This window comes from Phyllostomus hastatus, unplaced genomic scaffold (genome assembly GCF_019186645.2).
Source record: "Phyllostomus hastatus isolate PE091 unplaced genomic scaffold, TTU_PhHast_1.1 phas_contig_524, whole genome shotgun sequence".
NCBI classification, from domain to species: Eukaryota; Metazoa; Chordata; class Mammalia; order Chiroptera; family Phyllostomidae; genus Phyllostomus; species Phyllostomus hastatus.
Window position 1 is genome coordinate 2,450,107 of NW_025333900.1, and position 24,736 is coordinate 2,474,842.

The 24,736-nt window shown below is 44.6% G+C and overlaps 1 protein-coding gene across 1 annotated transcript in view; it reads right to left on the minus strand.

The window, feature by feature from the left end:
- Positions 1-12,043: 12,043 nt before the first annotated feature.
- Positions 12,044-24,736, minus strand: part of TBC1D7 (TBC1 domain family member 7) — a 29,201-nt gene continuing 16,508 nt past the window's right edge. The window contains exons 6-8 of the mRNA XM_045847096.1: positions 15,590-15,735; positions 14,311-14,440; positions 12,044-13,259 (exon numbers count right to left, since the gene is read on the minus strand). Coding sequence (XP_045703052.1) covers positions 13,173-13,259; positions 14,311-14,440; positions 15,590-15,735 — 363 coding nt within the window. The 3' untranslated portion in view covers positions 12,044-13,172. The remainder of the gene's footprint in view (positions 13,260-14,310; positions 14,441-15,589; positions 15,736-24,736) is intronic.

A 24,736-nucleotide genomic window follows, 5' to 3' on the forward strand; every position in this document is an offset into this window, starting at 1 on the left:
AATAGTCAGAACTCAATTGCAGTTATCCAAGAGAGTGCAAGGGCTAGAAAGAGAAGCTTTGGTAGAACACCCAACAGGCTCTGCCTTGCTAGAGGGAAGGAAACCAGCCTCTACCCTAGAGGGAGCCCTTTTGGAAGTAAAGGAGGGTCACAGTTCCACATTCTCAGGTAGAGGGGCTTGGTGTGTCCATCCTTGGACCTGTTTACAACATCCTATGACAGAGAAGCAGTGTCCCTGTCACACTTAACTGGACAATTTTGGTCAAGTCACTTAATTTCTCTGGGCCTCTATGTCCTTATCTGGAAAGTGAGGGCATTGAACTAGACGTTCTCTATTGACCTTGAGGGTATCAACTTGCTAAGAGTTTATCTGGATTTCTAAAGCACTCAAGTTAGTCCTGGGGAAAGAATAAGCTCGAGGTAAGTCCTGCCACGGCAGTCTCCCGAAGGACAGTTAGCGTTTCTCCAGACCACCTGCCAGTCTGGCACGCGTGCCTGCCGCCCTGCCCACCCTTTCCCACTCAGTTTTGTGGACCTCGCTTGTCCTAAAGCTACCGTCAATTGCATTACATGACTCCTTCCTGCCTCTCTCTTCCTCTGGGCAAAGCACCCTAGAGGGGCTTGTGGGCCTCGAGCAGTGGTGCTTAAGACACAGCCTGTTGTCTTCTACCACACCCCAAGTTGGAGGGCGCCTCCGTGATGTGGTATTTATACCTGCTTATTCAGCCTATGAATGGTTTGATGCCAAGACACTCACTGGCTGGCTCTCCACAAGTGCTAGAGCAATCCTGGACTCAGAGGGCTCCGTAGCTACAGGTCAGATCCACCCTGAGCTCCTGACCCAGGTGTCCAAACGCCACAGAGCGGCAGTGCAGCACAGACGCTACCTGAAGAGCCGATGGTGCTGAGCCCACACGCCCTGGGGTCAAATTGTGGCTCTGTCCCTCAGTAGCCTTGTTAACTTTGGTCCACTTACTTTCTCATTGTGCCTCAACTTCCTTATCTGTACAGTGGGAATAATGGCACTTACTTTTTAGGGCTGTTAAAACAAAACAGTATGTGTAAGGTGCTTAGCACTGTCTGACACAGGGTTGGGCCTGAGTCAATGTCAGCTCTTCTGCTTCGCGAGTATGTCTCCCTCGAGGGCGTCCCAAACTCATTATGTGCTAGACCACTGCTTCCATGTTTCCCACCCCCATCCCTCTGCCCCGTCCTGCTCCTCCTCACTCCCTTTTTTAGGGAATGGCATCGCGGAGAAGTCACCTCCTCCTCCCCACTTCCAGCTAATCATGAACACCTGCCAATTAGCTCTTGAAGCTTCTCCGTGATCTTCCATTAAGGGCCTCCTCTCCTGCCTAGATGACGAGTCATGGTCTTCTCACCTGTGGTTTTCACCTGTCCAATCCTACTGCCCGAGTCCTCTATCCCAACACAGACCTGCTCACCACATTCCTGCACAATGTCTGCCATGGCCCCCATGTCCTACAGACAAAATCCCAATCTCCGGTGAGCCTCCCTCAGCGTCAGTGTGCCCTGCCCCCAGCCATAGCCTCCTGCTCGAGGGTTCCGGGGCAGGCCTTCGAACTGTGTGTGGCTTTGGAGCCCTGCGAGGGGGCCCATGATGTGTCTGTGCTGTGATGATCCCCTCAGGGACAACCAGGGCTAACAAGGGGCTTCAGGGACTGAACACCTAAGCCTCCCTCAACAGAGTCCAAAAGAGGCCTCACTTACGTGACCCTAGAGTCCTCATTAGAACTCTAATGAGGAGCCAGGGCACTCAAGCGCGCAAAACATCCCAAACAGTATGAACAATGGTTGTCCCCTGCGGTACCTGAAGCACGGCATCCCTGATTTCTAACTCCAGCTCTCTGGATGCTTGATTCCTGTCATTACCACCACTCGCCGCTCCCATGTAATAAATGTTCACTACATACCTGGCACTGCGCTACGCCACTTTCACACACAGTTTAATGTCATCTTTACAACACCTGTGGCTTCCAAACTCAGGCCTGTTTGACTCTAAAGCACTGTTCTTAAGCTCCGAGAAAGTGTAATCCAGATTCACACTTTGCTTCCATCCAGTTATCCTGTTGCCCATCTTAAGTGATAACATCACTTTCTGACAGAGAACCACAGATCAGGAAAGAGACCCAACTCTCGCCAAGCCTCCAAGTTGGGGAAGCTGTTTCCTTCACTCACCCAGCTCCTCCCTCCCTTCTGTGCACTGCCCATCTGTGTGTGGGCAGGCTGAGTCTCCCCGCAGCGAGGCCTCCCACAACCAAGGGACAGCCAGCCAATATTTATGACTTCCTGCAAGGGAAATAATGTCACAGGAGGGACCTGCACGGCGTGGGGCCCACCCAGAGCTGCAGCAAAGGCAGGAAGATAACAGTGTGCTGCCTGATGCCAGAGAGGAAGAGCATCTGACAATCATAGGCATGCAGCCAGTTGCTTTCCTAAATGCTCATGTGCCATTAATCAAAAAAATGCTCTCCTTATTTCACATTGGCAAGCCATGGCCATCCAGTGCACTCACAGTGCAGCGCCCCAGGTTACAGCGAGGCACCCTTGTCAAACGAGCCTGTTTGCAGAAGAGACAGGAAGAGTGAACCACGAAGGCAGAATTGAACAGATTCTTCTCCCAGGCTTGACAGCCCATGAAGATGCATGCTGCACTGAGTGGGAATCCAGACACCCATGCCTCTTGTCCCTCATGATGGATTGAGACTACATCTTGTGTGATCTTCAAGGTCCAGTGGTTCAGTGGTTCTTGCATGGTGATATCACTGTTGTTTCTTTAATAAAAAACAAGGGACAAATGGTGGAAAGGGAGGAGAAAAATTCTCTCTGTTGTCACTGATACGTTGTCCAGCGGGGTCTCAGGGTCCAGGCCTGTGACTGCAGAACCCCCACCTCATAACCAGAAAAGGGCAAGCCCATCCCTTCAGCTACGCAGGTAAAAATATTTGACACGCTGGTTGAGCTTTTTGTCTCAGCAAGTTCCCGCACAGACTGGACCAGGGCAAAGGGCTCAGCCCCGCATCTCTGTGGGCCTGCCCAGCTGTGCCACCTGGGGCAGCACATGCCAGAGTGCTTCCCCGCCTCCTTGCCTGGCACCTGAGCCATGCCGACATCTTGGGCAACCTCACAAAAGCTCCCATGTGCTGGCTCAACAGGCCCTGGGGTTAAAGTAGCAAAAATATCTGGCAAGAGGCAAGCCTTATTCACACTATGTGCTGCCTTGCTATTGGGGTGGTAGGGACACTTTTCCAAAACAACGTGAAAATGTTTACCACCACCTGCACCAGCCCCAGCCTTACTGAATATCCAGCCCCTTGTTGCAATTTAACTGTCTTGGGTTTTCCTCAATTCTCTCACTGACTTGGTGACAACAGCCCTGAGACAGGCAGGATAAAGCCCTATGCTGTCCCTCTGTTCTTCCTGGAAAAGTGGCGCAACATCATGTTCTCGGTCAGGCCAACAGAAGTGCTTCTGAGGAAGGGAAATTGGAGCTGGAGTGTAAAGGGTCACTGTTCATTGTGAACTCTTGTCCTGGCTGCCTGGTGTACTCCCCCTCCCCCCACACACACCCTTCCATTAAAAATTGTAGTTATAACTTTTTTTTTTTAAAAAAAAGAATAACTGGAAGTACACACAGTGCCGGTTACCTTTAGTCTTACTAAACAAGGATACTTACCCATGTGTAACATGTCTCCTCGGAAAAACACCTTATTTCAATCGCATCAAATTTTAAAGTCTAGGGAAAAAACCCAGGCCACAGTAAGGAACTGCAGGCATTTTTCAGATCATTCAGCAGCTGGGAGCCCCACCAGGCAGCACAGAGTTCCCAACAAGCAGCCCTAGTTCAGGGCTCTGCGCACCTCTGCCGAGCCAGAGACGGCACACCCCTGGATAGCGTCAGTTCACTGCAAAGACATGGGCTTTGCCCTCAGGAACCAGCTGGCTCTGCCTGGGTTGAAACAGTGCAGGGCACCAGACATATTAACCGGGGTGAAGAGGAGGGGAAGGACAAGGACTGATGGCTCCAGGTTTGCAGGATAGTTTTGAGAACTGTGAAGCTAAAAACAAAAATCTCTCACTTGGACAGAAGTGTGGACCATTCTGTGGCTGAAAATCTTCCACTGCAGGTTCCAATCAGCAGAAGACAGCAAACACAGCCTGCTAACTGCTCAGTGCATTTGGCTGCCTCCAAGCAAGGAGCTAGGGTGGAGTCACTTGGTTTTCAGCAGCAAAGCAATGTGGGGAGTTGAGATGTTGCCTGAGCTACCTTTTGGGCCTCAACTTAGTTCTCACAAGCTGGTGGAGGAAAGATACTGAGGCAGGTGTCTCAAGGCCCAATTGAAAGCTACGTGTGCTGCCCTGCCTCCCTCCAAACAAAACCACACTCACAGAACACTAATGGTAACAGGGCACTTAGTTCAGCCCTTCTGGTTACAACAGAGGCAGCGGCGCTCTGCTGCCCTCAGCACACCAAGGAGGGCACCACAATGGAAGCACTGAAAGGTGTGACACTGCCTGTCCCTACGCTTCACCCCTGCATGTCCCTTCACTGCTCAGCACTGGTCACCGTCATCCTGAGACAGATACCCCGCTCAACACCAGCAGAATGAGTTCTGGACACTCCTTTGTCATCCTCATTTTACAGGCAAGGGGACTGAGGCTTTAATGGAATAGGATCACATTGCTAGTTGATGGCTGAGCTGAGCTGAGCTGAGAACCCAGGCTTCTGACTCTTAACCCATTCCCTCACCCCTCCATGACTAGGGAATGCCAAAAAGGCCCCTCAGAAGGATGACAGTTTTAGACTCAGATTTAAACCTGGGGCTGCCCTGCTAAGTTGCATCTGCTCTACTGGTGTCATGTAACAGGAAACCCAAATAGTGGCTGAAACAACTGGGATTTTGGTTTAATATAAAGAAAGTCTGCGCCCTGGCTGGCGTAGCTCAGTGGATTGAGCTCAGGCTGCGAATCAAAGCGTCGCAGGTTCAATTCCCAGTCAGGGTACATGCCTGGGTTGCAGGCCATGACCCCCCGCAACCGCACATTGATGTTTCTCTCTCTCTCTCTCTTTCTCCCTCCATTCCCTCTCTAAAAATAAATAAATAAAATCTTAAAAAAAAAAGAAAGGCTGCAGTTAACTGGGGATGAGCTGTGACACCCTCAAAGTGCCACAGTTCTGTTTTTCTGCCCCACTATCCTTACCATGTGGCTTCCACCCTCAAGGCTGCTTCATGTTCCAAAACGGCTGCTGGAATTCCAGTTGTTATCTGTGTGTTCCAAAAGGAATGTTTACCCACCAGCTGAGAAAATCATCTTTAAATATAAACCTTTCTGGAAATCCTACCTAATGACTTTGTCTTCTATCATTATGTCCATTCCTCGTTCCACGAGAATCTGGGAAATAAAGTTTTCTTAACACATTCCTATTTCAAATGAAATTTAGGTGTGGTTAGTAAAGAAAAAGAAGAGGGAGCATATGGTTAGCTAGCTGCCACAGAACTGTCCTTGGTAATGAGCTGACTCATGCAAAGTTTACAGGAAAACCACTTCCAGTGGCTGAGCAGGGAGAGAGAACAATCCATACAGAATATCCATTTCTCAATGCTAAGACTGTATTCAGGTTTTGATGAAGTGCTTCTAGAAACTTTAAGCAATATCCTTACCATTGCCTAGAAATGAACTCAGACTAATCATTTAAAAATGGAAAAACGACATAGGCAGGTGACAGTCTCTGTGGCATATTTCTTTAACAATCAGGGTTAAACCTCGTACTCAGAGAAATCCACACTCCCTAGGTCCTTGCTACTTGGACAGTGGGCCCGAGGACCAGCAGCATGGGCTCCATCAGGGAGAATGTTAGAAATGCAGAGCCCCAGTCCCCACCCCAGAGCTCCTAAATCAGAGTCTGCACTTTAACAGGGGCCTTCCAGGGCATTCCTGTGCCCATTAAAGTTTAAGAAGCCCCTTTCAAATGCATGACTTAACCCGTAATGTGCCTCCAATCTCTTCAGACCTCTTCTCAGGAAGCAATCACCTCTAAGGCACCTTTTAATAAAACTAAGTCACAATGCCACCTCTCTGAGGACACACATTCATCACACGTGATGCTATAATACCTAATGGCCGCCGAGTGCTTGTTCTGTGCCCAGCACTGAGCTCAGGGATCCATGTGTCTTTCTGCACTTACTCCTAACAATTCTGAAGGGACTATTATTACAGTGTTTTGTGCTGATGAAGGGGTTAAGACTCAGAGAACAGATAGAGTGGTATTTCAGGATGAAGTAGAAGCTGGAAGTGAAACAGGGCCAGACAGAGCCAGAATGCCTGGGTTCTAGAGGCTGCCTGGCTGCCCACAGCGACCCGGTATAACCCCTTGGTCCCGGAAGCTCACTTTTCATATCTGTGTTTTGGGAAGGGGACAAGCAAGTTTTACTCTAGCTCCCACATTCCTCAGGTCAAGGTGTGCCACCCTGTGATCTTGAAATCAGTCGGCCTTAGCAGCTGCCTACCCTAACTGACCTTATTCAGGTTCATCCAGCTGTCACCAGATCTGGCTAGAGCCCAACCCAGACTAGAGACCCCAGTGCTGGACACCCTGAGGGAATCATACAATCTCCCAAGCAATGAAAAGCAAATAAACACAGTTCCTGACAGCCACTTGCCACCAGGCCTTCCACTTGACCCAGGTGGGAAGAAGGACCTGGGCAAAACTGACTTTCCACAGACTTCCAGAATAAACTAGACTTGATCTGAAATGTTCACAAAGGAACCACCTGGCCAGGTGAGACACTTCACCAAAGCTGCCAGTATGGAATTCCCACTCTACCCACCCCACCCAAAAGGGCTGGCAGTGCCACCCTTCGACTGGTTGACAGAAACCAGGAATAAGTGGTGAAGGAAAAGCCGCTCAGACTTAGCTGCCCCTCCTGGCACCATAGCAGGGGACATATCCAGTCAAGGGATTTGCTAAATGGAGTGGAAAGCTTTAGAGAGTGTCCTCCTAATTCACAGTGGACCTTGTGACAACGACCCTCACTCACCACCCCCATACTGCCATGGACATGGACAGAGGCTCCTGGTGGCCATGTGTTTGCTATGTGAGCCCTCTGTCTCCATGGCTACAGATGATGAGCAGCAGCAGACCCACAGTGGACCACAGCCTCTCCCACAGACTCAGTGACTGGACCTGGACCATACAAGCTTAGGAGCGTAGGATAAAAGGCATCTTTCATCAGAGCAATCTGGACTGCACACAGAGAGGTCATAGAGAAAAGGAAAACATGGTCCACAATCTCTTTAGTCTGGTCCCAGACGCCAGTCCCGCTCCGTTTGAGTCTGAGTCTCACCCCGTACCCTGCAATAAAGTCTGCTTTAAACAAGCTGGCGCCAGAACAATTCTATTACTTGCCACCGGAGAAGTCTGAGTCAACACTGAGCCAGACATTCGTGTACTCAACTGATGTTCATGGAGAGCCCAGGAGGGCTGGGATGTGCTTGGCACTGCGGGAATGAAAGCGAGAACAGGACATGATCTCTACCCTCAGGGACCTTGCAGGCTAGTGTGGGACACAAACAGGTCACTCGAAACCAACGCATTAAGTGTGGTGAAAAGGATACCGAGCACCATGAAAGGGCAGAGAGCCAGGAGAGCTTCCTGGAGGAGGGGAGCTTGAGTTGAATCTTAAATAGGAGGATGCCACCCACAGTAGGGAAAGGATGCTCCTGACAAAGATGACCATTTGCCCAAAGTGGGGTGGGGGATAGCCTGGTTTGGGGAGAGAACATGCCCGACAAAGTGTCCTAGGTAAAGTGAGGGTGTGCGAAAGGGAAGAGAACAGTCTCTGGCCTCGAGCAGCTTGCATTTGAGAGGGCGACCACACAGAAAGTTTAACACAAGTTGAAGACCACCAAACGAGAGACTTCCAATGATTGCTAAATGAGCAGTGCCTGAATGTCACAGAAGCTCAGAGCAAGGAGATAGCACTTTCAGCTTGGAAGCTGGCAGGAGACTTTTCAGAGCCAACAAAGCTGAGTCAGGCCTTGAGGCACAGCGCAGACTCCAACAGAGGCAGGGCCTGGCCAGGCTCTCACAGACCATCTATTAACAGTAACGGCACTCCACGGAGCTTCGTGCTTCTTCAAGTGCTTTCACACTACGCTCATTTGATGCTCAGAAGTACATTGAGGAATGTAAATAATTGCGATTTACAATTATTGCTATTTACAATTATTACAAGTATTTACATAATTGTAAATCGCAACTATTTACATGGAAAACTGAGACACAGGGTGAGTGCGAAAGAGGTTCAGTCCCTCCCCCAGCCCCACACTTCCCCAGCCAAGGCTCTCCGCCAACTCTCCCGTTACTGGGGAAGAGGACAAAGAGCCAAGATCTCAGAGTAATGCCAACCTTCCTCTGGAGCTTCTGGGCAGCCCAAGTTACCTTCTCCCTTGTGGTGCAATGTGCTTTACTTAAAGACTAAGAGAACGAAATATGTATTTAATTGAATATCTGTCTTCCCTGCATGATTGTAAGTTCCAAGAGGGCAGATAGTATATGAGTTGTTCAGCAATTAAGCTCAGCACCAGGCCCATAATGAGGGGTGTGTTCAAATTCATTTCATGATTGAATGAGACTAAACAGAAGAACAAATGACCCAAAGAGGAGAGAAGAGGGAGAATGACATGCAGGGAGTGAAGCCTTCTGACATTTAGAAGCAAATCATCAAAGCTCTCCTCCTCCTTGCTGACTCCCTCACAAGCCTTCGTATATATATACGTCCAGCAGGCAGGCGGGGCAGGGACCTCGGGAGAGATGCTAAAACTACCAAGGACCAGGTTGTTACCTGTTAACACTGTAGGAAAAGGAGGGTGATGGGAGACCAGGAAGAAACCAGACAGGAGGGTCAGAAGTTACTGTGAGCTCTAGCCATCCCTAGCACAGTGTGTGTGAAAGTTCTTGGCAAACTAAGTAACACCTAAACGTTACGTGTGTGTTTGGGGTCTGAACACTAAGTGCCTGCTGTGATATTCTAGCTGGAGTTCTGCTCAGTAGGAAGAGGTTTCCTGAAGGATTTTCCCCAAGTCTTTCTCAGATCACATTCTCCACTCCCCCTGCGGTTGCCCTCCAATACAACCCACCCCCAGGAGTCAAGTGGGGAACTGTCACCTCACTAGCAACTAACTGCCCACTTACCTTTTAACCTCCATAAGAAAAGGATGAGAGAGAGACTGGAAGGAAAGGGAGGAGGTGGTCAGGAAAGCAGCCCCCACCCCTCCCACAGCCCTCCGGAAAAACTCCCACCACCTCCTGTTCTCATCACCCCTTCCCCCTCCCCCCTCTTCCTCAAACTGGTGAGACTCTGGGTAAGCAACAGCTGATCTGGAGAGGCACAGTCTGTGCCAAGTGCCACAAGCAGTTTCATTTGGCACAGACTATGAAGGAGAAACAGCCCTTTGTTTCACCCACCCGAGGGAATGCCACCAACTCCCTCCTGCTGCACAAATTCCCACACTCCCCTCTGTCAAGGCGGAGAAGGAGCCCTGCAGCCCTTCCAAAGCCGGCAGACAAGAGCTGCCTACCCTATGTGACCACTGGCAGATGTAAAATGCAGAGCCGGTTGCCCTGCCAGCTGCCCGCACCACCCCCCCAACCCCCCCCGTTCTCTCCCAAAGGCCACCTTCGGCTGAAGATCCCAGGACACCACTCCTGCTTAAAAACACATAGCACCTCAGGGCCTGTCACTCTGAGCAAGAACCTAGCCTTCAGACCAAGTCCTGGGCCTAGAAGCTCTATTTTTACCCTCTTCATCCCCACAGACTTCCCTGCAGATTCTTCCCTCTCAGGGACAAAAAACAAACTTCAAGCCGCAGTAGGGACACGACAAGCCCATGACAGGGGATTGCTCAGAGCAAGGGAGGATTGTTAAGCAATTCAAGACAGGGCGGGCATGTCTCATCCCACAGCAAGAGCATGGAGCCTGCAAGCACTTTCTACACATCACGTGGCTTGAGTGCTGCCCTGCGAATTTGAGGCAAACTTTTCATTAACAACAACAACAAAAAAGATTTCACTTGTATAAACCCTGACCTCACTTCATGAAGTAGCCTCACACACACAAGCCTGTGTATGAACAATTTGCCAATTCCCTCTGTCAACAGGCAAATGCACACACATCACCCTTGGCCCTCAGTATCTCCTCACAGAGCAGAATTGAATAATGTTAAATCCTGGTTTTCCAAGGAAGAAGGAGAACTCCACGGCAGTTTTGGCTACAACGGAAACCACAGGCTTTAACACAGAGGAGAAATTCCGCAGTATCCTGACCACATGTTTTGTAGAAAGTAAGACAGGGAGTTGTTTTCATCAGGAGCTGCGCCTCTCATCAAAGGCAGTGCACAGAAACATTTTTAAAATACTTAACTCTTAACAAAAATAAATTCCAACAGGAAAAAGAAATCAGGCCCTCACTGTTTTATCATTGTCCTCACAGTGCACCTGAGAAAACCCTTCTGCTCAGATGAAGCTGCTTTCTAATAAAGACAATTCTTGATGGCTTCAGACTGACTCACTCAAAAACTAATTCCCACTCCCACACCCTGTGGCCAGAGAGGTTTTACCAAATCTGACGGAGTACACTTGCACAATATACTGTAGTACGTATCTTCCAATTGCTCTGCAGTGCAGTACCAGCCTTCCCTCTCGGATCACCTGGGCCTCCCCAAACTGCGCAGACGAATACTGCGGCCCCTGAGCTCCCCCCATCGAGAGTCCCCAGAGCTCCGGGCTCTGCCCCTCCCACACTTCCTCTAGGGCACACCAGTCTTCTCCCAGCAGTCAGACACAAGCAGGAAAGCATACCTTCAAATTTCTCTCTTGTTGAGAGATTGCTAATTCTTTTTCTTCTTTTTTCTGGAATAGAGATTCACTAATATCACTTGACTTTCAAATATCCATTTTGTGAAATAATTATACAGATGATATAAATGAAGTACATGTAACCTTGTTACCGTTTTATGACTTCTCTTTGGATTTCATATGTGCCCAAGATCCCCAGACGGCAGAAGGCTGAAGCAGGAATCCCTTCTTGAGTGTTGTTCTGATATCCCTAACTGGACCGGAAGCTCCCCAGGGGTGGAGGGAATCGGTGAATAAGTGTCAAGTACCAACTGTAGACAGCAGTTTGCTTTAATAAGTTTCCTTCTTGTTACAGAACAACAAGGTGGGGGGGGGCAAGGGCAATACACTATTACCCGAAAGAAAACCCCATGTCCGTTATGTCCGCCGCCTATAGGAAAGATGTCTCTCAATGCCAGAGATTCGTGAAAAAGAAAGAAAATGTTTATTTAATGCTATACAAACTTAAAGTAGTGACCTAATGTCTTCATCAAAATCCCAAAGTCTCTTAAAACACCCACAAATACATACAGTCCTTCCTTCCCCCTTTGCCCAGTCTGGGGTACCGTATCTCAGGAAAAGAAATAGAAGTCAGTGGCTCAGGCAGCCCCCAGTTCTTCCCAGTAATCTGTCTCGGCTGGGAGACCTTCCTCGGTTCTCAGCACCCTCAGCTATGTCACCAGGATCTCTGCTCTAGCCACGTGGTCCTCTCTCAGGGCCACGGGAGTCCCCACTCAGCCAAAACCATGCGGTTCTCTCTCTCAATGGCTGCCGTATCTGGCTTTAAATCCCTGAGCCAATCTTCCTCTGCAGCCCCATTTCCGACTCCTCCGACCCTCAGTTACACCTGCCAGTAATCTTATATTCTTCCAGCTTTACTGGGCTGCCATCGTGGGTCTGGGCAGGTGTGGCCCCATGTCATGGAGCCAATCCTCTCCGAGCTCCCACGCAGGCACTGTAACTTGGGGGACCTGCCCCCTAGTCACATCTTGGGGGGTCCCTTTCCATCCCCCTGGCACAGAGCATGGCCATAGCTATTTAGCATATGTAAGCGACCAGCCAAAGGCTATAGGTATGTTAAATGACCATACCATGGATTAACTGCAAAGCTGTTGCTATACAAAACAGCCCTGCATGTTCTTGCTCCATGAAGGGGTAAAGACATCTTAAAATCTCCTGGACACCTTGAGTTCTGGACCCCATTTCAAATGCCCATTTGGGGTCCCCCCTCTTGGCTGCACCCTGTAACGTTCTGAGTGTATGTCTTTCTTGTGTTACAAACTTAAGATACTCTTAGATATGCTACTATACAGACATACGGGCTGGTGAACAACTCTGGTTGCTCTGAACTCTTTCTTGACAGTTATTTCACACAGGAGGGTGGGACTGAGCTCTCCGATTTATAACTTCATAATTTCATGGAGTGGAGAATCCAACTCACCACTCAGGCTCCTGCAGGTCTGACAGCTGAATTATCTCACACAAAGGACAGCGTCTCGCTCCCCAGTCTCAAAGCCTGCCACTGCCCAGTGGACAGTAACCATTGTGAGGCACAACATGGCCCAGGGTCACAGGCTATTAACTTTAACCTGTGACTTCTCCCACTCCAACTCTGGGTGGCAAAGTGCTCCATGAAGCCCATCCAACATTTAATGGCCCATCAGGAAAAAGCATGGGTCCAGCAAAACAGCAACAAGTATTCTCTCTCCTGGTAGGTAAATTTAGACACACTTTGTTCAATATCTGTTTCATTCCAAATGGCACAAAGAGAAAAAAATGTAAGTCCTTTATTTAAACCTATTTAGCAAAACGAGGCCTCAGAGAAGCAGTCAGCTTAGATCTAAACAAGTACTGCATCAACAAAAGCCAAATCCAAGCTCTCAGCCAAAGGAAGTTATTCTTCACTCCAGAAATAGACTTCAGAAAGACTCTGACCTGGGGCTAATTAGAGGGAAGAGGGACAGGGTGTGGTTATGCACTGCTGATTAAAGCACCTGTACCCTCCCTGCCTGAACTGCTTTAGAAACTCCAACAACCCTTCTAAAAATTGTATTCAGAGTGGAACTTTGTTCTTCTCTGTAACCAAAAGATGCTGCTCACAACACAGCGACAACAGGTCTCCTGATTAAATAATTTTACTGGAAAAGAAATTACAGTTTGAGCACCAAAGCAAGAATCCTGTTTTCAATCAGTTTAGATCACGCCCCACAACGAAATGTTCAGGGTGGACCTGGCAGGCTGTCCACGGCTGAAGTTCAGGCTGAATGTACCGGGGTCCCACAGTGTTTGTGCCACAAGTCGATGGCCTTGCTCACAATCGCATCCGAGCTGTCCTGGGGAATCTGTGAACAAGCAAACCAGTCTTCATGAAACCTCAGCGTTTCCAGCTTCAGGACCCCTTCCTTCACTGAGGCATGAACCTCACGTCCAACAGCGTTCTCACTGTGATCATGTAAAAGGCTGCTGCCAGGATCTTTGTTTCACATGCCACCTGAGGTGTCAGGCTGCCTGGGTTCAGATTCTGCACTGCCCACTAAACTGTGTGCCCCTGGGCAGGTTTCCTTAGCTACCTGGGCTCAGGTTACCTAAACTACCAGGGGTCAGACCCCATCTCTAAAATGGGGCAAATGGCAGCCCCACTCCACCAGGCTGTTACAGGATTACATGAGATATTCCATGTAAACCACTTCACAAAAGCCCTACGGCACTGCTAGCACTGATTATTACAGTGATTGAGTAATTTGTTCAACACACATTCACTTAGTACTCATTATTTATCAGACCACTGTTCAAATGTTAATATTGACTGATACAAACAAAGAATAGATTTTGGATCCAGTGGAATTCCTTCAGGCATGAGTCTCTTTACTCCTACCTCTTGCCTGGTTAAGGGTATTCTAAGACACAAACAGAGGGAAAAACCGATTCATTTACACCTTTTCCAACATGCACGAAGTTTATGCTTAAGCACATTTCCAAACCCAACTGGGATCCCAACAACTATGGTAACAGAAATGAAAGAGCTTGTCAATCCCCAAAACTCCAGGATTCCTCTTCCATTAACAAGGATTACCCACCCTAACGGGACAGACTCACCTCTTCCTCTTCTTGACAAGCCCCTAGTAGACCCATCAGGGAACAGGACTCTGGGGCTGAGTGCACACAGCCACAGTGACAGCCTCGCTGCCCAGCCCACTGTCCCCAAATAGAGAGTGCAGCCTATAACCCACTGATCAACTGGCAGCTAAACGTTTTCAAGGGAAGATTTCTTTCTTATGACATAAAAATACACTGTGTTATTTCTCTGAAATAATTTAATGCAATAGGAAAATCTAGCTTGCTAAGCTAACTTCCTTTCTAGATTCAAAATCAAATAAAATAAAATACACTTACATTTTCCAGGAACTTTGTTATCTTCTCTGAGTTGTTCAGTGCCATTACTTTTATTTTAAAGGTTAATAAAATTTCCACTGCTACAAAAACTAGGATCTTACAAGATCCACTTACAACTTTATCCCAAACCCTACAAAAATGAAGAGATATATAATCAAATTATGTGACATTAAAATTTGTCTACCTAGACATCTCAAATTATAAAATTAAATCAAATCACTCCTGTTTTAAGTATAAGCTTCACAAAAGAACTATAATGAAATAATCATCAAAAACAACAAATCAGCCATTTGAAGCCTATTTTAAACACATTGGGAGGAAAAAAGAAATGATCACCCAAAAGTACTTGCTCTGCTAGGAATCAATCTACAAAATGCCCACTCCTTAGTATTTCAGACAAGCTCAAGAGCGTTCACGGTGGTACGGCCGTAGACACCCACTCCTTAATATTTCAAATTGACAGCTTCAAGAAGGAAAGAAAATCCCTAAACTGAACTTTAGATTTTACTAATATTTTGTAATTCTAATATAATCACAACATTATAAGGAACAACAAAAAAAGCATATGAAATGAGATAAATTCATTTTCCAGAGGTTCAAATTCCTTCATCTTCTCCATGGGCTTAAGGGGATAGTTATTGCTATGCAACCACTCTAAAATAATTGTTCTGATAATTCCCATAACACTTAAGGTTAGTGTTACACTCTGTGCTCAGTTACCCATTGTCTTATAATGTCTTCTGTTTATTGCCTCGCTTTGCAGCTACATCCTTACACACTGGAAGGAGAGGGCCAGGACTCCAAAACATGCATAACAAACGTCTGAAACTAATGCTGTTTTAAACTTAAAGATTCAGTGTTTGAGGCTCAAATCTTTGACTGCCTTTAGCTACTTGGAAGATGTCATAATGAAACTAAAAAATACCGAGATGTTCTCTAAATTAGGATCTATTGCATTTCTAGAAAAGGCCATGCCTATGTAAACTCCTGCAGACTGTTTCAGATATAAATATTGTACAGCATCTAACACATTGAGGGTGCTTGATTTTTGTAATTGTATATTCTACTATTTTTCAATATTAATTTGTTACTGTTAAATTAATATTTGTATTCTAACAAACATAATCGTGTGTTGTTATATTAGCTGCTAGAGAAGTTAACTTTAAATTACTATGTTGTTCTAAAGCAAATTTATATTCTGAGGGATGATCACATGAAAAACCAGGATTCCTCTCTGATCCAAGCCCTCATTCAGTGTATCGTTGAAAGAAATACTTGCCTCTGTAAACTGGATTCAGGCAAGCAACCTGCGAAGCACCTCTTGAACCAGAGGTCATAAGGAAGTTTGGGCACCGCAGAACACATCTTCAGATGACTCAGCAGCCTGCTGTCTTCCATGTTCAAGTACTGTTCAAAAGCCTTTGGCTAATGATAAAACAGGAAGAGATTATTCATTTCCTGTAACGTGATATCACCTGATCTTACCATCTGTGCTGAAAAAAAGTACATGACAAGTGCTAGAAAACAAAATTTCAGAATCATCCAAGTCCCTTGTGATGCTGCAGTTTCCTAAGTCAGCAAAACCAGAGCAACTAACATCCAGGACTGAGGGGTTTTCCAGGACAGTCCCAGGTAAAACAGAACAGCTGGTCACTCTGTTAATTGCACTTACCAGACTGACCAACCTAAGGCAAAAGTCCAAAGCAAAATTCAATTGTTCTGGGGAGCTTACAAAGGCTCCAGGGCAGTAGATTTTATATACAGGAAAAAAGGGGAAAAGGCAAGGGGAGAGCCAAAGAATAGAATGTCACTAAAGTGGGAGAAAGAGCTAGGAAGAAGACAGAAGAGCTGAAGATGAAAAGGGCCCATCAGTCACTGACCATACACACGCTGAGCCACGGTGAGCAGAGCTATGCACCATACCATGTGGGCTCATCCAACACGGATATACCCAAAAAAATGTGCATGAGAATTCTTAGGGGAATAACCCAGAGGGAACCAAGTACCTGGGTTCCATCAGGTAGCCTCCCCCACATGAGATATAAGCAGCAGCCAACTGTAGAACACTGGGAGGCTAACAAAGGCGGCTCCCTGGACCAGGCATACACTGCTCTAATTCAGGGTCCACTGGCTACGGATGGGCCTTAAGGTCTGTACTCCCTATCCAGAAGGGCACAACCAGATGTCTTGCCACCCAAGCACACACAAATGTTTATTTTACTAAATATCTGCCTCTCTATGCTTCTGCCCAAAAGGTAATTCAAAATTGTACAGTGTCCATGATAGCCAGACACTGTGCTACACACAGGAAATAGAAGAAAAGATGAGGTAAAGTCCCTGTCTTGAAGGAGCTTACCGTTGGTTGACAGAGCCCAGGAAAGAGGTAATTAAAAAGTACTGTAACAAAGCTATGACAGGGATAAGCACAGGATGCTGGGCACATCCAGGTGGGAATCCTGACCCAGGCTTTCGAAGCCAGAAATGGTCTCCCTGAGAGGAGACATGTGAGCTGGCCCATGAAGAACACACAGGAATTAGCCAGTCAAAGCAAATCCACATATTAATATCTGGTCCAGTTTCCCCGCCTCTCTTTCAGAGGGTCTCTAATTTTTCCTGTTTATACAACTAACCTCTACTACTTAACAGTTCCTAGGGCTTCTCAAGAACTCTACACACAATTCCCCAAACCAGGAGCTTTTCTCTAAAGTACAAATTGCCAAAGGGCTCCTGTTCTTGCCTTTCACCTCTGAAACTCCATTCTAGAATTTTGGTCGGGTCTGCCAATGATACATATGTGTGCTTTTTCCACAAAGTGACATGGATAAAAACATATACACACACATTTATATATTATGTCTCAAAAACTGTGAGACATAAAAGATAAAAGAAAATTTCATCCAAAAGGTAGTACAAATAAATAAAATATATATGAGTGAAGATTTCAAACTATGGTGTTGTTCCTTTATCAGACTGCAAGCTCAGTGGGGGCTGGGACTTTATCTGCTTTGTTTACTGCTGGTTTGCCAGTACCTAGAACATCACGAGGCATAATAAGGACTCAATATACTACTGAATGAATAAATATTGTGAATTAAATGAAACTTGAAATATATTAAACATCTTAATAATCATTCAATGTTTATCCTTTAGCCAGTCTTAAATTCTTCCAATGTTTTTCCCCAATTTATAATATACTTATTATAATAAATCTCAAAAATACAGGAAAGAATAAAGAAAGATCACTTATAATCAATCACACTACCCAAAGATAACTATGTGATGATGGGTTATGTAGCATTCACTTGTTTTCCTGTATACACTACACACACACTTTTCTTTTACCAGCTGAACTCATACTGAATATACAACTTAGTATTGTGCTCTTTGCATTCAACATATTGTGGGTATTTTCCCAAGTTAACAAACAACCTTAAAGGGTGAATACCTTAAATAAAGAGAACTCCTAAAGCTAGAGAAGAAAAAAGCCACAAACTCTATAGAAAAAAATGCAAATGGCCCTTACCTATATGAAAAGGTCTTCAGTGTTACTTATAATAAAAGAAATGCAACCTAAAACTACACTGGGGTAGTTTCTCACCTACAGACTGGCAAAACGACACACCCTGTTGGCTAGGCTGTGGGAAACAGGTGCTCTCATCTACTAGTTGAGAGGATGCAAAACAGCATAAACTTTATAAAGAGGAATATAGATATTGCTAGCAAAGTAATGTATGTATTACCCTTTGATCCAGTCAGTTCATTTCTAGGGAATCTATCCCAGAAATAGGCTGGCAAATACATGCTGGAAAAAAACCAAACAAACTTTTTGGCCAACCCAGGTTGGCTCTAGTAGTGCTTAGTTTTCTTTAACTTCATTTGAAACAATTTTGTTAGACTGTATTGTGACAGCTGTCATATCAGCATGCGTTTTTTAAAATACTTATCAAAATTGGTGAATTTTTGTGTAGCCATTTTAATATTGAAGATGGAGGAAAATAAGCAACATTTTTCGGCATATTACGTTTTATTATTTCGGGAAAGGTAAAAATGTGACTGAAATGCAAAACACAAATATTTGTGCAATGTAAGGAGAAGGTGCTGTGACTGACTGAATGTGTCACAAGTGGTTTGTAAAATTTCATGCTGGAGATTCCTCACTGGACGATGCTCCATAGTTAGGTAGACCAGTTGAAGTTGAGAGTGATCAAATCAAGACATTGAGAACAATCAACATTATACCATGTGGAAGATACTTAAAATATCCAAATCAGTAAAGTTACTGGTGAAAATGAAAACTGTCTCTTTTATTTTATGAAAAAAACACACAAACTTTTTGGCCAACCCAATATAACACTGTATCACAGCAAAAGACAGGAAACATCCCAAATAGCAAACAACAGAGGATAGGTTGAATAAATTAGCGTGTATATACATGATAGAGTAGTATGCACCTATGAAAAGGAATAAAGAATGTCTCTCTATACTATTACGGCAGGACCTCCAGCATGTACAAAGTAAAAACGGTGGACGAACAAAAATGTGTATCATGTACTACTGCTAAATGAACAAAAATATACACACACTTTTTTTGAGAGGAAGGAAATAACATTCATAACACCTGAAATTTTAGTACTCAGCAAATTGTAGATGTGATTATTATACTTTACTGTTAAACATTTAGGTTATTTCCAGTGTTTCCATGACCCTAAATTCTTACTTCATAGAGAAAATAAAGCATACCTCATCAACAGAAGGCAAAACCTGACCAAAAAGAGACTTAAGTAACCCAACAGGGATTTATATTAAACTGAAAAAGAGGCTGCTAATCATGTTCATCAAAAAGAAACAAACAAAAAGCCTTTCTTTAGGATAGCTTTAAAAAATTGTAGCCACAGTGTGAAAGAAAAGTTCTCTTTAGTGGCTAAACACAATTAAGCTTCAGATAACTTAAGGATAGACTGCTCTGAAAAAAGAAGTAAACATAGTGTCTCCACGTCACAACACTGAAGTTGGCCTCTATTCTTGGCAGTGAGAGGCCTCATTAAAGAGCAGAATTTCTAAAAGCTTGTAAGCAGAGGAAAAGATGTGATGTACTCCTACAAATCAGAATACTACAACATAGTAAACATGTCACCACCAGATATTATGCTTTGATGTGAAAGGCCCATTGCTGTCCATCACACGCATGCTTCCCTAGGACTATAAAAAAAACCTATGCTTTGTGATCATCAATTTACTTGGTAAAACCACAGAAACTTGGAAAGATGATGTACAAGATTACAGAAACTCTAACAAGAAGCTAGGAAGAAGAAACCCACTATAAAACAGTAATAAAAAGTGGCAAAGTTGACTAAACACTGTTTAACAAGAGAGAAACACTGAAGTAAATCACTCAGTGCCTAAATCATAGATCTATGTAGAGGAAATTTAGCTTTTCTTACACATTCTGAAGAACTTTAAAAAAACTTCACAATTATTTAAAACCATGTGCTGGGTACTACAATGTACATAATAAAATAAACTTACTTGAAGATTAACAAATTAAGGTTATGGGGACATTTAGTATTGTGCTGTTTTAAAGTTCATTTTTGAAAAGAAAAAATAAAGTTTAACATAACCAAGGCACTTCTGAAAAAGAACAACAACAAGAGGGCACTTCCCACACCAGCTATCAAAATATCCTTGGATGCTGTATCAAATACATCACATGGTATTGGCCCCAGAACAGACAGCTAGCTCAGTGGTTTTTAAAAAAAGAGTCCAGAAAGAGATACAAATATACATATATGGAAATCTAGTATATGATAAAGGTGGCATTTGAAATCTGTAAAAACAGATGAACTAACAAATAAGTAATGAAAGTGGTAATTCTATTGCTTACTAACTGCAACCTTGGGAAAGTTACTTAACAGCTCTGTGCTTCACTTTCCTCATCTATTAAAAGAGGTATGTTTTTAAATGAAGTAATTCATTAATAAAGCCAAGTGAGTATTGTCTGGTACGAAGCACACTCTCAGGAACTGTTAACCAGAGTGGGGGGAGCAGGAAGAGTATGCAGGCTAAAGTTGTGCTGCAGTTAACAACTGAGAAACCAAGTCCACAAGGATGAATCCCGTACAAGTTAAAGGACTAAATTTTATAATGTTTAAATATTTTAAAAAGTTAGAGGAAAGTTTTAAAAAAAAAACAGTTTTTGTGTTGCAGCTGCCATTGCACCACCATCACTCTCTAATGCCAGCGCTGCCTCTAGCTGGCTGAGCCCTGGCCAAAGGAGAAGCAGGTAAGTAAGGAGGTCTCTGGACCATGGCTCCTACAAAGCAGACTGCCTGCAAACTGACAGGTGGTAAGCACCAAGGAACCAACTGGCTACCAAAACTATAAGAGTGTGTGGAGACCTCATCATTACAGGCTTGGTACCACGGCACTCCGTGGAACTGGAGGTTATCAGAAGCCCACTGAACTGATTTGCAAACTTCCTGGACACAGTCTGGTGCGAGGACTTGCTCAGGACTTCAAACAGATCTGCGCTCCCAGAGTGCAGCTATCGGTGCTTTGCAGGAAGCAAGTGAGGCCTGTCTGGTTGACTTTTGAAGACACCAGCCTGTCTACCCACGCTAAATCTGTGACAATTACGCCAAAAGACAACCAGCTATCATGCCACATATACGAAGAACATGCTTAAGAATGCACTATGAGAAACATTTCATTATTCAAAAAAAAAGTCTCCCTTTCTGTTATTGGTGGTCCTGAACATTAGGTTTTTTTCCCCCAGGGGGTCAAAAGGTACCCAAGTATGAGACTACAAATGGAAAATAGGGAACAGAAATCAGGCATTAGCAGTTTTTCCATTTTCATTTGTGTATGAATTTTTAAAATATAAATGCAGGGACATAAAGCATTTGTGCAATGTCATATAAGTACCTTGTGCTAACCGACTATGCATTTATGCAAGTCAATATATTTCAGTGAACAAGTTTCAGCAGTTTGACTTTATAACAACTATAAATAACCCCCTTAAATTTTTCTAGACAACACCAGCATTTGGATTTTTTTAAAACAAGTAAATTTCTTATTGATGGCAACTAAAGAAAAACCTGTTTTTTAATCTTGGGATTAGAAAGAGCTTCCCAAATAAGACACAAAAAGCAAAAGACAAATAATGACACATCAATTACATCAAAACTTAAAATCTTTGTAAAACAAACAAGAAAAAACATTTTTACCGCATGTAATAAACAAAGGATATATGTCCAAAGTTATTGATAACTCTTACAAATAAAAAAGCAAACAAAATAATAGAAAGGTGGACAAATATGTGATTAATAAACATTCAAAGCTGCTCAACTTCACTAGAAAATGAGAATGTGTAAATTAAAATTGGATACTATTTCATTATCAGATTAACAAAAATTTAAGGGATAGATACTATCAAGTATTGGCAATAAAATGTAAAGCAGGAAATCTCATATCTCTTAGAGGAAACAAAATTGGCACATTTTCTAGGTGAGCAACCTGGCAGTTAATGTCCCTCCCTCAAGTGCACACTGCCCTTACAGGGACCCATCCTAGAGAAGCGCTCACACACACACACCCAAAGGAACACGGATATGCTGAGTATCAGCATGGATCTGTTATGTTAAATTATCCCAAATACTTCATAAGAAATACTGTGAGCAGATTTTTTTAAAAAAGGAAAAAAGTGGTTCTAAATGAGTAGTTCTCAACCTGAGGCACACTTCAGAATCACCTGGAGCTTTTAAAAATTAGAATTCTGGGGCCTCACCTCCAGAGATTCTGACTTAATTGGTCTGGGTGGAAGAAAGACACTGCTAATTTTTAAAAGCTCCCAGATGGTACTAATAGGAATTCAGGACTGAAAACTACTGATCTACCTGTACTAACTTGGAAAGCCTCCAAGACATTGTGTTAAAAAAAAAAAAAAAGTAGGGCCACATAAACAGTGTGGTAGTATTTATGATTTTAAAAAATATTTATATATGTAAAATATACATCATTACATGTGTATGCACAAACGTACGCACATACACCCATCCACCCTAATGTACATAAAATAGCCCAGAAGAATCTACACTCAGCTGATGACAATGTTTATTTCTTAGAAAATGGGTGGTGAAATGTGCTGTTACAGATCTATGGGAACACTGGGTTCACTAGCATTAAGACTTCAAGAATGTGGACTTCTGACAAGATGGAGGACTAGGTGGACGCACCGTACCTCCGCGCACAACCAAGATTAGAACAACAATTTAGAGCCAGAATAAGACCCAGAACTGATAGAGGATTTATCTGAATGGAAGTCGGACAGACAAGAAGTTGAAGCAGACCCATACATCCACACTGGTGGGAGGGGCTGAGAGGACGAGCCAGGTGGGCGTGGGTGGGTGGCGCTCGGAGGTTGGGGAAAACTTGGCACAAACTCGGCTCGAGAGCCATCCGGGGCGCGCAAGAACGCAGCAGTGGACCCTGAGTACGCAAGCTGCGGCTGGCAGACCCAGTGAGGCGGCGATTGTGGACCAGGGCAAAGCTCACAGCCCAGGATCCCAGAGAAGGGACTGAGATCCCAGGAGAACGGAAGTACCGCCATTGTTCCCCCCAGCCCCGGCCCCGGCCCCGGCCCCGGCCCCGGCCCCGGCCCCGGCCCCGGCCCCGGCCCCAGCCCCCGCCCCCGCCCCCACATATAACGTCACAACCTAGTGACTGGGGTGCCCAGCCCCGGTGAACACCTAAGGCTCCGCCCCTCACCGTAAGAAGAGCGACCAGACCGAAAAAAGAAAAAAAAGGAGAGACATGTTTCCAACAGAAGAACAGATCAGTCCCCCAGGGCTCATCCTTTTGAGCGACCAAGAAATAGCCAATCTATCAGATGCACAGTTCAAAACACTGGTGATCAGAAAGCTCATGGAATTGGTTGATTTTAGGCACAAATTAGATGAAAAGATTCAGGTTACCAAAAAGAGATGAAGGAAGATACACGGAGGAGAGCCAATAGTGAAGGGAAGAAAACTGGGTCTCAAAACAATACAGTGGACCAGAAGAAAGATAGAATCAACCAAGCAGGAAAGCATGAAGAAATAAGAATTCAAAAAAATGAGGAGAAGCTTAAGAGCATCCAGGACATCTTTAAACGTTCCAACATCCGAATTATAGGGGTACCAGAAGGGGAAGGGGAAAAGCAACAGATTGAGCACATATTTGAACAAATAATAAAGGAGAACTTCCCCAATCAGGCAAAGGAAATAGTCTTCCAAGAAATCCAGGAAGCTCAGAGAGCCCCAAAGAAGTTGGACCCAAGAAGAAACACACCGAGGCACATCTTAATTACATTAGCCAAGGTAAAAACGAAGGAGAGAATCCTAGAAGCAGCAAGAGATAAGGGGACAGTAACCTACAAAGGAGTTCCCATCAGACTGTCAGCTGATTTCTCAAAAGAGACCTTACAGGCAAGAAGGGGCTGGAAAGAAATATTCCAAGTCATGAAAGACAAGGACCTACATCCCAGATTGCTCTATCCAACAAAGCTCTCATTTAGAATGGAAGGGCAGATAAAGTGCTTCTCAGATAAGGTCAAGTTAAAGGAGTTCATCATCACCAAGCCCTTATTTTATGAAATGCTAAAGGGAATTATCTAAGAAAAGAAGATAAAGAAAAAACATGTATAGTAAAAGGACACAGCAAACTCACAATTATTAACAACCACACCTAAAGCAAAACCAAAAGAAACTAAGCAAACAACTAGAACAGGAACAGAACCACAGAAATGGAGGTCACATGGAGGGTTAGCAACAGGGGGATGGGAGGAGGAGAGAGGGGGGAAAGGTACGGAGAATAAGTAGCATAGAATGTAGGTTGAAAATAGATAGGAGGAGGGCAAGAATAGTACGGGAAATGTAGAAGCTAAAGAACTCTTAAGTATGACACATGGACATGAACTAAGGGGGGGAATGTGGGTGGGAGAGGATGTACAGGGTGGAGGGGAGTGAAGGGGGGAAATGGGACAACTGTAATAGCATAATCAATAAAATATATTAAAAAAATAAAAAGACTTCAAGAATGTATTTATCTATTATTTCTGTTATCAAAAACAAAGGATGAATTTTTTTAACATAAGCTTTCAAAATGTTACTGCATTTAGTCTAACATTAAATAGGAAAGGCTAACTAAATCATGGAATAATTTGAATATCTTGATTTAATGAGCCAAAATTATATTTACAGATGTTCCAATGCCATGCTTAAATGTTTTTGGAAATCAACTAAATGGATTAAGTTTTAAGATTCTCAAAATCAAAGCTTACGTAACGTAAATATTAAAAAGCACTCTTGCTCAGCGCTCTGCCCAGCTGCAGGGCCGTTGGAGCAGGGCCCTCAGGCTCACCCACCCTTCACCAGCCTGCCTCAGGCCCTGC